Source organism: Linepithema humile, chromosome 1 (assembly GCF_040581485.1).
Source record: "Linepithema humile isolate Giens D197 chromosome 1, Lhum_UNIL_v1.0, whole genome shotgun sequence".
NCBI lineage: Eukaryota > Metazoa > Arthropoda > Insecta > Hymenoptera > Formicidae > Linepithema > Linepithema humile.
Genome location: NC_090128.1, coordinates 5,071,295 through 5,088,115, shown reverse-complemented (window position 1 = coordinate 5,088,115; position 16,821 = coordinate 5,071,295). Strand labels below are relative to the sequence as shown.

Below are 16,821 nucleotides of genomic sequence, written 5' to 3'. Positions count from 1 at the left end.
AATATGTATATCGAATATATTTTTCAAGAATAATTTTATTTGTATAATGTATAGCGTTATACAAATTTTTCTATTAAATTTTATTAAAATTAAAAAATAAAAGATACGAAATTTTGTTCGATTAAACAAGTTATTAAGTAAAGTGTACTTTATCATTGGGAATACTTTGTAGTAATGATCAATTCAAGAATAATTATATATAAAGAGATGTAAAAAGAACATTATATTTGCTATATATTATATCGCAGGATAAAGAATTAAATTTAAATTAAAGTACTTAATATAATATCAGTATATTTGAAATTGTATGAATAATTTTTTTACAATATAAAATCCTGTATACAAAATATAATTTAATTTTTGTTTATTTTATAAGAGAAAATACATATAAACACCGCACAAATTGATTTTATGGTAATTTAACATTGGAAAAGTCGTTTGATTATTTCTAAAACCGCCTGTAATTCATTTCTTCATGCTATTTTAAAAGATACCTATATTTACAACAGTAGTGCGATTACAACGATAATGCAGTACAACAATATTTTCGATTACAATGTTCATTCATTTATTTACACTGAAAATATTTCGTGTAAGCATACGGAGAAAATTTTATATAAAAAATTACTATATGCGGCAGTAACTGCGGACTGAAAATTTTTACTATGTTTTACATGTGAAAAACATAGTAAAAACTTTTTATAATTTTTTCATGGTCCGCGGCTACTGCCGTACATAATTTTTGATATAAAATTATCTCCGTGTACAATAGAAGATTTTTGACCACGTTAGGGAATTTGATATATGTAGAAAATAGAATTTAATTAAAGTCATTAAAAACGTGCACGAAAGCACTAATTGAGATGTTTTATAAGATATATTGAAATTGTAGATCTTAATTTTAACGATATGTATTAGCAAGAATTAATTATCTCCGTATTTCATAACATGTAAAAGTATAATGCTTGCTATAAAGTTCACTTTTCCGAACAATTAGAAGAAGACGCAAAGTAAAAATTATAAGACCAGTTTAAGTTTTTAAGTCTTAACTTTAATAAAGAAAAAAGTAATCTCTATCTTTTGTGAAATTTCCCTATCATACTATTATTAGAAATAAAGCTTTTTGAAAATTAGAGAAGTTTCGGAGTAAAAATAAATAATAATGAAAATATGTAATTCTGTTTGAATCATGTACCTACTTTAGGAAGTGTTAATACTTTATTATACTTTATTATAATATCAACTTTAAAAAGAATTATGAAAAATGTTGCTATTCCATAAAATATATTTTTGCAACAGTAACATTGGTTTTAAATTTCACAAAGAAGAAAGTTCTGATTTCACTTTTTGCTAATCCTACAACATTCTATATTTAAATTTCCAAAAAACATAAAAGATTGCAAAGAAATAGAAAAGTATAAAAAATAAAACTAGTATAGATCTAATATTTCACGGACTAATTTTTGTCTGCAAAATACAATATATTTTTTTCGAGAAAATGGTTTATTATGAGAACAAGAGCTAAAGATTTTAAGAATTTAAAAAATTATTTTTAATAAAATTGTACTTGTCTAATAACATTTGATAATATGATTTATTATATTGAAAAAATGTAGCGTAAACTTTCACAAAAGTAATCTTCAAATTTTAACAATAAAAAAATATTTTACTATCAATAAAATACGACAAAGTATCAAGTAGTCAGAATTTTAATAATTTTAAGCATTTTAAATAATTTTTACAATCCGTCTTCATTATTAACATCTGTTTCTTTGCGTCTGAACTCCGAATTTTGCTTTTCATACATTTGCATGTGACTTGTGCGTCAAGCATGAATGTTGAAAGTAGACCTTTCCCGGATAATGAGTGAGTAATTTTAGTCGGCTAAGGTCAAGGTGCAGCAAATAGTTTCCTGTGACGCAGAGAAAATTTTTTGCGATTAGTAAGCCGGATTTCCATTCTTTTTACGAATCTCTGTGATCCTCGACAATCGATTTTTTCACTCGGAAAAAAAAAGTTCCGTAATCGAAAACCAAGATTCACTTTTTTAGAGCATTTTTGATTGAAGCAATCTGTATATAATTATGTACATAATTGAGTCCAATATTCGAAAAATATTTCATATTAAAAATTAAAAAATTAGAATTAAAATAAAAATCTTTTTTTTCTTAGTAAAAATTATATTGAAAACCATCATTTATTGATTTTTATTCTCTATATTAATTATTTCCGCGGATAATTAAATTTGCATTGGAATAAAGTTAATGAAATGAAAACATATCAAATTTTTGCAACTATTGATTTGTCTCGATTACTGTGACAGAAATGTAATTGGAAATTTTAAAATAGATCTTCAAGATATGATACAATTCACAACACGATCCATAAAATCGCACTACACAATTATTAGTGTAACAATTAACAATTATGTAACAAACAGATTATTATCATATTAAAAAAATAGCTATGTCAGCTTAGAGCTGGATGTTGGTTCAATTAAAGTGAATTAACTAATTATTAACTTTTCTTTACTGAGCAACCTATTAAAAAAATAGCTATGTCAGCTTAGAGCTGGATGTTGGTTCAATTAAAGTGAATTAACTAATTATTAACTTTTCTTTACTGAGCAACCAACACCCAGCTCTGGGTTGACATAGCTATTTTTTTAATATGATAATTTGTTTATTAAAAAGGCCCAAATAGACAATTTCTTTATTTTTAAACAGATTGTATTTTAAGTGATGCTTAAATTTTTATTTATTTTTAACAATACAGACGAAATTAAATAAAAATATCTATATAATTCTAACTACGAAAGTAATTCAAGATCTAGTAATATAATTAATAATAATATTTTATTTTCTCTTTTTAAAACATTGCATTATTTTGAATACGATAAGAAAGCAAGATTTTCAATAAGTTTTCCATTTAAAAATATTTGAGCATCACTAATTTTTATAATTATGAAGAAGAATTTAGATCTTGAAATTTGCATTGAGGCTGAAAGATGCGCGGAGAAAATTTCATGTCAAAGATTATTATGTACGGCAATAGCCGCAGACCAGGAAGAAATTTTAAAAAGCTTTTACCATGTTTTTTTTTTTTACATAATGGCCATAGTGTTTAAACTTATAATTCCTTTTATGGCCTGCGGCTACTATTGTGTCATAGATTTTTTTATATAAAATTTTCTCTTTGGAGAATCCTCTTATTTATCGAACATCGAGCTTCTTAAGCAACACTTATGAAAAATTCCTTTTGGTCACTGCGCCGTGATGCATATTGTGTCGATCTGCGAGTGAAACTCTGTTTCCTTTGGCTGAAAATCTGAATGTGACATTGGCAGCTCCACTATCCAAGGAATGACTTTAGTAGGAGATTGGTTGTTGGACACTGAGGAATTCGCGTGATTGCTGCTGTCAGACGGCCGTTCTGAAACATGAAGGTCTGCAACGATATTTTTTATAGAATACATACATTTTCTAAAAAAATTTATATAAATTTATAAATGTGTAATTTATGCGTAAATATGAATAACATAACTTTTTAAACAAAGACAGCACTTGTGTTATTCCAGTTGATAAATTAATATTTATCAACTTTCGAAAAATTGAAAGTTTAATAGATCCTTAAAATTGATAAATTTAGTTAAATTATTTTATAAATTTATTAGTTCCAAAACAATAATTTTATCGAAGCAATTGTTCAGAAAATTTAAAAATATTAATTTATATGATTTGATTGCGCATCAATAGCAAATAATTATGGATTGAAAAATAAAATAGAATAAAATAATATATCTAATTTAACTAAATATTACAAATAAAATTGATTATTTCTAATATTTTAACATAGAAATATTAAGCATTTGTATGTAAATGTAACGAAAGGAACGAGTGAAAAGAATCCAGCGCAAGTAAATAAATGCAGCTAAATACCTCGAGGAAATGCGCATTCAATCTTCTCATCTCTCTGCCCTTGTGTTCTGCAACACAACGTAAAATAATATAAAGCTGCCCTCAAGCAAAACTATGCAAGAAATGCGTTTACATATGAGATATGTGTCAAACATTTTTATGGCCTTAAATATATGAATGAAATATAATAAAGGATTTTGCACAAGTCTGCAGCTTTATTATTTAGAAAATATTACTTACGTTGTTTTTTTATTTATAATTATTTACTACAATTATTTACTACAAAGCATACATGTAAAATATATATAATATAATAATAATGTAAAGTAACGTGTATTTATAATATAATTGAAATTAAATATGTTTTGGTTTTCAATAAAGCTAAAAAAAAACAATGACAATTTTATTTAAATTCTATTTCAATAAATATAATATAAGCCAAGTTATAAAATTTGTGAATAACGAATAAAGGAGTAAACTACGATAAATGAATTACGCAAGTATAATTATAATACAGAAGTAATAACAAATAAGCAATATATAGCGCGTTTCCTCGAGAGAAACTGATAAGCTATCGTGTATAATATTATATATACACATAAAATATATGTTTTATTTAATACACGATTTTTTTACAAAAAGGAATGATAAATACATATTTAAATAGCGGATTATCGCCGGTAAACAAGCTTTTTTTCGATCACTACTCACTCGACAGACTGATCCGGTGGCGGAGTGTTTCTGTCGTTACAACACAATCTGATCAAGCCGGTAGGTCTCGTTTCTTCCTCTTCCAACTCAATTGCTATGCACATACGTATTTCACAAATTGATTAATTATTAATTAAAAATTAATTATTTCCAATGTTTTTACACAAGAATCGATTATAAATATTGATAATTTTTAGTTTTCTTTTTCGGTATCACTTATTATTTACTATAAGCATCAAAGAAAATTAAGTGTGCAATCAATTAATGCCTACAGTATCGAAAAATGTATCGCGCTCAGACTCGAGGGAAGGAAAACGCATGACTGTTATAACTGCAATTTTAATCCTCGACTCGATTGAATTAGTAAATTAATAACATCGAACGATGAAAGTCTCAAAGTTTCTCGATAAGCACGATATATATATGTATGTGTTAGATTCGGAATCTTAATATATCATGGATTTTCATTTTTTTTCAAGCAAATATTTTATTAAGCTGCATGTCAATCCATTAATGCATCAATGTAATTACAGTAGACTCCCATATAACACGAGAGATACGTTCCGTGTTATATAAATCCGTGTTATACGAGTCACAGATTATAAATATGTGGATTATGCATACATATAGAAGCACATATTTATAAAAGATGTAAGGGTTTATTATAAAAACTGTAAAATTAATATTGAAGATGTAGCTTTTATACGCAGAAATTCAAATGTAAAATTAAACTTATTTGTGTTATACGAGCCTGTGTTACTGTGTTATAAGAGCGCTTCTACAATTTTTCTATCGTGTTACACGAATCCGTGTTATACGACCCCGTGCAATACAGGAGTCTACTGTATGTTACATTATATCGTTATACTTTAATCATCAATATACTGTTGCATAGTATATGAATGTCCGCTTTCATATGATACCTTTATGATTCTCATTGACACGGGATTAATCTATGCGTGGAAAATTAATAAGAGGATATTCAGCATTCAGCATTATTATGTAATAATAATTATTACGTAACAATGTATGTCAAAAAATAATGATCGCTTGTACCTTAGGAGTTATTATATGTCTTTAGACTCATTAAAATTTTTTAATTTGCTATTATGTTATATAATATAATTATATTATATTATGTTGTATTTTATCATTACAGATCGTACTACAAATTATTAATATTTTGTGACGTAACCGCTAATTGGACCATTTATGTATGACATTTCTTTCCTGGGGCGCAGCTCTTACATTTTTTAAAAAAATATTTTGCTCTTGGCAAATTATATGTTTCAGTGGGAATATTTCTCTGATAATAATGCGCCGCAATATCAACTTTGAAAACGAGCGTAATATAGTTCTCGTCAATACACTGGAAGAAATCTTTGCATCGAAGGCAACTTTATCCTATATTTACTTATAGAATAATATGTTTGTCTAAGCTTACCCGGAGCTATTCGATGAGACTGACATCCGCTGAAGTTCGATTGCCTTCTAATGTGCAGATCAGTTCCTCTGCGGGAGAGGTAAACGGCAACAGTTTTATCCAAAGCGAGTCTTACCTGAGTCAAAAAAAAAAAAAAGAAAAGAAGACGATATAAAATCTGATCAAAATATTTATCAATCGCTGATTTGAGTAAACGTCAGTAAATGATTTAATATCAATTGTTGACTCAATCAGCTATGCTACAACAATAAATATATCAATTGAAAAAAACAACAGCTATATTCAATCAAATCTACTAATTACATTATTCAAGTGTACTGATGTTGTGTAACAAGTACTATCTATACGCCAACTAATCTACTAACAATCTTAATCGGATTGATTAGCACTTTGCTCACGGATACGATAGATAATAGGATCGGCTCACCTCTCCATTAAGGAAGCAGTAAAGGGTCGCAATGAAGAGACCCTGGAATGATTGCAGAAAGTGCGTGGAGTAAGACCACACGGCGAACGTTTTCACATTATCCAACGGAGCCTGAATCATGAAGAGTACATTGGTGATTCCCAACAACGGTAAGAGCACCACGGCTGCTCTCACGGCTTTTCTACGAGCAGCAATAAAATCGCTTTTATCGGTGGCCACTCGAGACGCATTACCGCCTCCATTGTCGGATGTACTTCAACGAAACACGATGCAAAAAGGAATAGCAAGACGCGTTTGTAACGTCTTTGTGAATAACAAGCAGTAAATGTTCAATTAAAACTCCTGGGACGATAAATAGCAAAGCGAAAGATTAAGTGCAAAAGGATACCAACGAATCGATACCCATTTGCGATTTGCGATATAACAATTTTTACATTTCTTTTCTACGAGAGTTCTGTTTTAGAAAAGATTTTCCGCGACAGAAATCTGATACTCATCATGTATCGCATTTTTTATCTCGAAGCGAGATTCCATCTTTTCGATAAGAATTATTCAAATAATTTTAGTATTGAAACTGCTACAAGCAAACATTAAATGTTAAAATATTTATTCGAATATTATTACTCAAATACAAATATGTATATTTATTTGAACTAAAGCGTGGATATGAGTTGTACGTAAAGCGTACTTTATTTGAGCATTTATAATATACAAAATTCAAATGGAGATCAAGCGCGTTCATCGCGGACAGTAAAATTTTCTCTAAATTTTTTGAAGTGAAATTTTCACTCTAATGGAATCACTGACCTGTTCACTCCGTGTGGAGTTAGCGCTCCAAACTTTACTCCAACTTAAAGTGAAATCGCCTTCTTGTTGGTAGTGTCAGAACCGGGGGAGATTAATGTATTTTGTACGTAGTTCGGAATAGTGGAAGTAATTATAATTGTTATCGAAAACATTAACAAAATCCCAGACAACACGCATGTCCAAAAACTTTAAGATGTCTTATGTCGGGACATAAGACGTCTTAAAGACGTAGACATCGTGTCGAAAAGATGTCAAAAATGACGTCTTTAAGACGTTCCGATTTCACTTTTTCGAAAAGTGAAATTTTATTCCACTTCGACTGGCAGGATTTTCATTATTACTTGGAGTAATTTTTCGCTCCAGAAGAGTGAGATTCCACTCCAAGAAATTTAGAGAGTTGATTGACCAAGAAACCGATTTGCGAGGAATTAATAGTTGTAAGATTAAAGAATATTTTAAGCTTTTTTCTTTTATTAATCTTTTAGCAGAAACATTAAATTGCTGCTTACTTGCATACTTACAAAACTTGTTTAACCTCACTTGTGTGACTTTGCCGCAGCTTTACAACGAGCACTCTTATAATGTTCAGCAAAAACAGAAAGTTGAGCTAAGGACAAATGAAAGAAAATATGATTAATATGTATTATTATTTATTAGCGATTAAATTTTAAGTTATTTTATATAATTTATATCAATTGTGTTTTAAGTTGAGATGCGGAGTATATTTTTTAAAAAGAATATTATATATTACATCTATTATACAATTCACTATTTATCACAGAATTAATTAAACATATTATAATATAAATTTTAACACGAATAATTTATTTACATTACATTAATAATTATATTTATTAATGTGCTTTCGTATATTTTATTGATGTAAGTAGATTTAACTTCATATTTTATTGATGTCGATATTTTATTGAATATCAAAGTTAAATCTATCTTTTTTAATTATTAAAACTCTTACCAATATCACCGCGAATCTGGGTCCTTCGAGAATCCAAAAGTAAGACGATAGGTTGTATCCTGACCAGCATCTAAGAAATCTAACAGAATTGAAGACGAAAATTTCTGTCAATGCTTTTGTTAGGAAAAAATCGACAAAAAAGGTTGATCGAATTTAGATACTCAATACTTAGTACTGGCACGATAATGTCATGTACTTTTAACAATCAAACAATCGACGTACTTTGATTTCGGATGATAATAAAATGCCATTACAATGGTCCAAATCAATGTCATTAGCACTGGACATCCCCATCCAATGAATTGATACATTCGATAATGGGAGGTTTCTTCAAAGACCATCACTGTAAAATTATAATTCATCAAAATGCAATAATGTGACAGCAATCAAATTTAAATAAAAATGCTAATTTGCTTTTAATTTTAAAAAAATCTGATTTATTTATAAGTCAAATATATAATTAATCATGTGTATTTATTTTTAGATTTAATTTTATAAAATTCAGAAGGGGATAATGCTGAGCTTGAAAACTGCATGTACAACTAAATCAGCGTATTGTGGGTAACAAACCGTTTTTTCATCTCCCTTTTATGCTCGTTTGGCATTTCTTAACGAGATTAGCACAACCACACATAAAATGTAAAGTACATACCGGTTACCATGTTGTGCAAAAACAGACCCTCTATAAACATCCACATAAACATGGCAGTTTTGACATACTCCAGTAGCGCGTAACTCGCTTCGCATAGCACCGGCTGAAAAGAAAACAATATGAAATACTTTTCACGAAAAAGCACGCTCATACGAATATGCACCGTATAAAATTTATCTTTCTTTTGCATGTGCAAAGAAAATCAGTGCTCAGTAAGGTAATGCACTCGTCTGAATTAAATCAGCGATCTGCTCCAACAAAATTACGTTCTCCATTCGTCTCGAACGTTGTAAAGGAACTTTTCTCTCGTTGGAATGCAATTTTATCGGCATTGTAGTGTGTCTGATCTCTACGTAAACTCATTAGCAGATAGTAGAAAATTAATTAGAAAATGTTGCTATAGAAATATATAGAGACAAAGTGTGCTATATAAAAATATGACAATCGCACAAAACACAAAAAAAGATGATGTTGTATCAATAGTATTTGTTCAACTTAATTATAAATAAATCTCATTAATAGTACTAATTAAATAAATACACTGTGCTCTCGTTTCAATTGTAATTATTGGATCAACAGAATTTATTCCAGTTCGACGAATGAAATATCATCTTTTTTTCCGTGTAGATCTCCGAAGAAGATTGGAAAAATAATTGCGTCCTCTTTTCTCTTATGTAACAAGGAAAATAATTTCATTATGTCTTACGGTGTTTCCTATTCCTCGTTGCACGCCTTGGGGTTTTCTTCGAAATATTGCGAAGTCTATGTACAACGTTAATCTGATTAACACTTGCACAATCATGGCGACAAAAAGATTCCTGTGGATTCTCGTTCTCGTGTTCCGCAACGACCTATGAAATTTAATCGACGGAAATACCGTTGAACTTCCATTCTTCAACTGCTCAAGTAAATTTATACTGATATTGATTTTTCGCTGTACCAACGGATATGCTTGCGGCGTGTAATGCGATTACGTATTACTGGGTTAATGAATGCGCTTATACTTAAGCAACGCCGACTTAGAGAAAGGCATTGAAGTGCGTGACATAACAATTGCATTCACTTCCGGCTGAGCCTTCTCACGCGCGTGGAAAATGCGGAAAGTTATTCGCTGAAACACACTCACCTAAATCGACAGAAAATCACGAGAGAAGCAAGCAACGCCACCAGAGAAATACTGAGACCGACAAACTCCAGAATGCGGGTCTTCTCCGCTATTTCCATTTTCATCTAAAAAAACCGAGATAAAATAGAAGAGAATAACGAAGCGCCGGCCGTGCCACAATGTGAGAATGAAATTTGCATATCATTGATATACCTGATTGTCGGAAAAACATGCAAAACTTTTCGTACAATATGAAATTCTCCTACGTGGCAAGAGTTATCGGCAAGAATTTAATTACATCTTAAATTATACTGTAGATACGGAAAAAATTTTACATTCAAAATTATGATACGGCAGTAGCCGTAGACCGTAGAAGCAATTATAACTTTAAATACTATGGCCATTATGTGAAAAGCATAGTAAAAATTTTTATAATCCCTTTATTGTTTGCGGCAACTGCCGTACATAGTAATTTTTTATTTAAAATTTTCTGCGTGTACGTGTAAAAAGTTTCTACATTTATTTAAAATATTTATTTCAAAAATTAAATCTAATCACATCTGTTAATATATCTCATCAGTAAACATCAAAATGGATAAATTCAAATTGCTTTACTTTTCGTTGCTGAAATGTTAGTAACAGTTAAAATATTAGTTATACTCTGACTATGTAACTTTAAAGAATCAAATATTGTCTTTAAAACTTTAAACGTTTAGAAGACAAAGTAATTATTTAAGAAACTTGTGGAGATTGATTGATTTTTAAAGAACTCAACTTTAATTAATTTCGAAAAATTGAAATTTATTATTTTTAATTGTATTTTTAATTAAAAAATACAAGTTAATAGCTTTGTTAAAGAAACTGATTTTGTATTGCATAACTACGTGTAAATTCAGTTCGATCGCTAGAAATTTGCAGATTACAATTTTTAAAAGTTTTATCATATTGACGAAGCTTACCTCGCCTTCGACATTATTGTTAAAAACTCTGTGGTGAAGCCACAGTATTTCTGGCGTCAAGCAAGTGGTATAATTAGCCCAGCCAATAGGCGAATCCTCGTTTGTGCTTGTGCCATTTTGTGCCTCCCAGCGTCCATTGTAACTACATTTCTTTTCTACAGATTCTGGAAAAAATAGGTGAGATCTTTATATAAAGAAAATGTAGTCGTTATGAACTGACGTCGTCACTGAAAATATCTTTAATCGTACCTTCGTTTTATTAAAGAAAACATCGTAGTTTTGTTCTAACATTGTTTCTTTTCTTATTAACTTTTATTACAGTGATATTAAAAATTTGATACCGTTAAGCTTGTAGCAATATAATTTTAAAATGCATGTACGAGATAAACTGTAATTTTGAAAAATGTCAAACTAATAATTACATAGATCTCTCTCTTTGTAGATTTTATATTAAAATAATTTCTATATTATTGTATGTTTTTTTATTTTCTTAAAATAATGGCAAAATGTGTTTCGACCTTTAAAAATAAAAAGAAACACAAAGCAAAACACATTCTCGTCGAAACAATATTCGATGAAAATGTCACACGCAATTTGTACCCGATTTTAAACTTAATAATAAACTGTTTAAAACACAGGTATATCCAAGTTCTGATTATTTAACATTTGCAACATTTTCACATAAACTAATTTAATTCGTTAGATACTCGTATAATTTTGATTTTGTTTCACATTTTATCCTTAAATATAACATGCTCGGTTTTTACATTAAATTAAAAATGGAAATATATATTACTTTATTTTATATATTTAAAAAAAACTCTACATTTATCTGTCTTTTGTAGGTAAAAAATTGAACATTTCGTAAAAAAAAATGTATAGAAAAATCGGAAACAGTTCGTATTAAAGGTTTCTTTAAAGCTTAGAAAATTAAAGGGCGGATTACGGCCGCTTTTCATACTTGGCGTACATCCGTACGTTATTCACATGTTGTGTATATGTGTGTAAGACGACGTAATAGGAATAGTTCTATATAGACTGATTCGTTTTTCAAAGCTTCCACGAAGTTAGTTGCGCAACATTTCAGCGATTCAAAAAGTAGAATTTTCATTTGCGTCGTGCAATTTGCATTGTGCTCGAATTCTGTCTTATTACTTGAGATTTTATTTTATTAAAAAAGATTTTTCCTGGTTTATGCGGTTGATTGCAAGGATTTTATAAAGTAATTGGATTTTTAAATTATCAAAATACTTTAACTTCTTCTATTTCTTGAAAAAATTTAACTTGATATAAGAAGAAATGACGATAAAAAGATGTTAAAATTGATTGTCGCGCGCTGTTAATTTAACGTTTAATTTAATGTTTAACAAATTTAGTTTAAACTTGTAGAAAATTGAATTTGTAATATGTTTACTTACTGGTCATATCGAATCCATCTATAAAAGGACATTGCTGTCTCGCTGTTGTGGAGGCTTTCGTCGGTGGCCAACATAATAACGAATCCCATACTGGATGGCACCAAAGCTCTATAAAAGAGAATAATCAACAAGACATTTTTGCAAAAAAAAAAAAAAACAGTTTGCAGATAATGGATGTATTTAATTTATTTAGAAACATTTAATTTTTTAAATATTAAATATTAAGACTAAATTTGTTTTAATTGATTTAGAAACATTCCATTTTCTAATAATTGAATTCTAAAATATTAAATATTAAAATTAAATTTGTTTTATTTACTTTAAAGGCATTTTCCAAGAGAAAAAAAGATCAAACAATATGAATGGCTTATGCGAGCAATGCGCAAAGTGGCAAAATTTTGAAGAAATTTATACCTCCGTGCGGGGCTACGAATTGTTCGTATTGAATTATGCAGAATTCTGGAAAATTGTCGTTGACATTCAGATCAGCCATTTTTCTTCTAGTAATTCATTTTTGCTTGGTATTTTTACATCTTCGTTGCAATGTTTGTCGGAAATGTGCAGCGCTCCGTAAATAAGCTCACTCGCTTTCCAGTCTTGTTTTTCTTTGGCTCATCGCTTTACACCTTTACACTGTCGCCGTTTTTTTCCGAAGAAAAAAAAGCCCGGGGGAAAGGAGAACAAATGATAAACTACACTTTTTCTTTTTGTTACAGAGGGAAGATGTTTGTTTTTTTTGTGTCCGTCAATCGTTTCACCTTTCTTTCAAATTTCCAGAAGCACAATACTGCTTTATGAATAATAATGTGGAAACTTTGTGTTATAACACGACAGTTTGCACTGATGCTGCTGGCACATTTTTTTTTTTTTTTTTTAGTTAATTTAGTTTTTAGTAAAAATTACCAAATTTTATTCATAGGATGATAAGTTGGATAAATGCTGTTGATGCAATATACTATTTGTTCTTTCGTGCACAATTTTGTAGTTAGAAATCGAAATTAGACGCATCTTTTTGCCTTTTTGCAAACTAGAGCAATTATTAGGTGGGTTAGCTTATAACAAACCAACAGATGCTTGCGCTTCGGCAAATTCTCATCATTGTTCGACTGAACTCACAATATGAATAAACGGAGCCGACCGAAAACGTTTCGATTGTCTGCAAAGCAAAAGACTTATTAGATAGTACGAGCTTCACTACAATTACTTCATTATCTAATTTTAATGCAAAATACATTTTTGCACTTTAAAATTCCGAGGAAAGAATTAAATTAATTCAATTTTGAAATAAGCTGAAAATAAAATTATATTTGATAGCATTTAATCGACATTATTAAAATCAAAAGTTATGTAAAAGAATAATATTTTGAATAAAAATAGCATAATGTTATAAATATTTGATATTCTGCTTTATTTCCATTATATAGCCGATTTGTCATATTTGTTTTAGAACTGATATATTGTTCGAGAATGATAAAAAATGATTGCCATTGTTGAAATATTTGATCGACGTTCTCTGAAAAATTGATTAGCATTTATAATGCAATGCATAACAAAGAGCGCTCTGACAACGTTGCGATCGATGGATATAATATCGACACGTGAAACCGAGGCAAAAATCATATTAAGAATCACATAGTTTTAAAAGAAAATATTTATAGCGATAAATACACTGATATTGCACTCGCAAAGTTCTTAATACAAGAATGTTATAGAATATATTACAGTTATTTTGCAAAACAAAAGATTTATAAGATAATAAAAAGATAACTAAACTAAAATTTCTTCTAAAACTGTGTGATTTTTAATATGGTTTTATGGTTTTTTGTTGCGGCTTTACGTGTCGATATTGCATCCATCGATCGACGCAACATTGTCAAAGCGCTCTTTATTATGTATTGCATTACATTCTGATCAATTTTACAAGAAACATCGAGCAAATATTTCAATAATGTCGATTTAAAAAAAATACAAAGTATTTTCTCTTTTAAAGTTATAATAGTCAAAAGATTAATATCTTTTTAATAATAAAAACATATATAATACAATATAATATTGATCTTGTTATAATACACACATAATTACGCACGCAACAATATGCTAAATTATATCTTACCGTAATCCTCGCGTATTCTTCTCTTTCAGTAGTTCAAGTCCATATTAGCCAGCCCTGCTGACAGCTGCTCTTTCATTCTTCGAAACTTTTTCAAGATAAAAAGTGTGAATTTAACAGCTTATTATGTCGATGTTGTAAAATAGAACGTATATAAAACGATATATAAAACTTAGTAAAAACGCTTAATATTCTGTTTTACAAATGACAAACACTGAATTTATTAATTTCTAACAAATAAATGTATAAAATTTATACATTTTGAATTCCGAAATTTATACAAGTCGGATATTTAAATATTTTTTTGCATTTAAATTAATGATGTGTTATGTAATTATTAAAAATTATTTTATTACATATTATTTTATATTTTGCAAAACGCACCAGGATTTTATTTTTTAAAAACAGAACACTATAAAAGAAATTATTATATATTTAAAAATAATCCACACTATATGACACTGCGCTTTAATTGACAATATTAACAAAAATTTATATTATATAAAATTTTGCTGCTATAAAAAGTATGCTATAATGTGAAAAGCAAATTAATTTCTGGATTAAAAATTTAAGTTATTTTAACTACAATTAAACTTTTTTGGCAATTAAAAAAAATCACACAGTATGAATCAAAATATGTCAATATTAATTCAATATAAATCGGGGAACAAGATTTTTACACAAGTTATCTTCAGAGACCGAAAGGCATGCAAACTTCTCAGAGTACGCGCGTCGACTGTTCAGATGATTCCGCACTTGTGAATCGCGTCTCGCAACCACCTGAAACTCAGCGCAGCATCCCCCGTTATTGGTCCAGCTATCCACCAATCGCGTACTACTACCCCTATCGTCATTTGTTTCGTTTAAGATTTTTATCAGAGATACACAGCTTTTTTATTTCTGATGGCATTGTACTTTTAAGAATTTTATTTTGAAAAAATTAATATCATAGACAGATTCATTCAAACGACGAATGTATAGCATACGAATAATCTCACTTATTTCAATTTATACCATAAAAAAATCTCATCTGTAATATTGTTTCTAGTATCTAATGTGTAACAGTAGATCGTTAGTAAATCCAATTTTATAATTGCTAGAACTAGAATTGTTTATCTATTTTATGTATTGTTTGATTTTACTTTTGTATTATATTATATTCCAAAATTTTGTAAAATAAAATTGTCTGATTTTTTTATTTGGTATTAATTAATATTTATAAGCCAGTAAATTTAAAAAAAATCAAAGCAATATATTGCACACTGCATAAAATAATACTTAATATAAGAAAATTCAATAATGTTAAATCTCGAATGTAATTCGATTAAATAATACGAGTTATTTCTACTACAAAAATTATAACATAATAAAGCAAAGTATACTATTGATAAAAGATTAACGCATACTGATAAAATAATTCTAGGTTTGTGACATTTAGCTTTAAAAAATATTAATCTGTAATATTTAGGACACAGATTTTCCTAAAATAAATGATTCTTATAATATGATAACATATTTCTTTGTGTTCTCATCAACTTAGCAAATGTAAAGTTACACTGCGTGAAAAGGTCTGCTTTGTAATGCATCGAGAGACAGTGCATATCTCCAGAGTATTTTTATATCTTAGAGTGTATCTCAGGAATATATTTCAAATTAGTGAAAAATTATACAATATCATGGCATTTCTAATAACGACTCCATTGCGGTACCATACACACTCACACAATGACACGCGTGTAATAAAATATCGCCTCAGGCTCGCTTTTGGTTTAGAAAAGGAAGTACAGTGAATGCTACATGATCTTGTGGAACCTATCGATCGATAAGATTTAACACCTACGCAATTGTCGAAAATTATTCAAATAAAAATAAAAATAAAAATATGTTGAAATTATTTGTGAACGAAATAATATTTTATAAATTTTTGCGATTTTCTACATATATAAAAGGTTCCATATATTATAACCGTTCCAATAACCATTTTCTTATAAAAATACTGTTTTGCTTATGTTATTTGTCTTTCCGCACTATTTTTTTTACTGTTATTTTTTTCAATTTGAGACTATTTAAATATTATTGTTTAAGATTTTAATACAAATTTTAATACAGATCTTAATACAGATTAAACACATTAAAATTTGATAAAATATTATCAGTTATTAAAAGCGCATATTAAATAAAAGCATACAGAAATCTATCTTCAAGTTTATCTTCCGCAAAATTGATGTTTTATTCGGAGAAAAAATTCCATATATTAGTTACGTATATGAATGCAAAATGTTTTGTATTTAACTAAAA

General features: G+C 28.7%; 1 protein-coding gene across 10 annotated transcripts; it reads right to left on the bottom strand.

Annotated features, from left to right (window-relative positions):
* Positions 1-278: 278 nt before the first annotated feature.
* Positions 279-16,261, bottom strand: LOC105679672 (Pigment-dispersing factor receptor). 10 transcript variants are annotated; one of them, XM_067361283.1, is made up of 17 exons: positions 15,204-16,261; positions 14,908-14,935; positions 14,527-14,611; positions 12,828-13,569; positions 12,414-12,521; positions 10,996-11,159; positions 10,058-10,161; positions 9,638-9,782; positions 8,932-9,034; positions 8,502-8,622; positions 8,280-8,358; positions 7,828-7,913; positions 6,500-6,680; positions 6,073-6,187; positions 4,629-4,722; positions 3,939-3,985; positions 279-3,447 (listed from the first exon to the last, which is right to left on the bottom strand). In XM_067361283.1, exons 4-17 carry the CDS (start codon positions 12,904-12,906, stop codon positions 3,263-3,265), a joined length of 1,611 nt encoding a protein of 536 aa, XP_067217384.1. In that variant the 5' UTR covers positions 12,907-13,569; positions 14,527-14,611; positions 14,908-14,935; positions 15,204-16,261; the 3' UTR covers positions 279-3,262. The 10 variants fall into 10 exon arrangements, with proteins under 10 accessions (XP_067217384.1, XP_067217381.1, XP_067217382.1 ...); XM_067361280.1 differs by lacking the exon at positions 14,908-14,935 and having other exon boundaries at positions 14,527-14,716; XM_067361281.1 differs by lacking the exon at positions 14,908-14,935 and having other exon boundaries at positions 14,527-14,643.
* Between the last annotated feature and the right edge of the window lie 560 nt (positions 16,262-16,821).

Bases quoted from the DNA above. Each gene is read 5' to 3' on its own strand.
- LOC105679672 (XM_067361283.1), bottom strand. From the start codon at position 12,906: ATGGCTGATCTGAATGTCAACGACAATTTTCCAGAATTCTGCATAATT. The intron at 12,522-12,827 runs GTATAAATTTCT...TCTCTTTTATAG, and splicing joins ATTCGTAGCCCCGCACGGAG to AGCTTTGGTGCCATCCAGTA. The intron at 11,160-12,413 runs GTAAGTAAACAT...TATTTTTTCCAG, and splicing joins AGATGGATTCGATATGACCA to AATCTGTAGAAAAGAAATGT.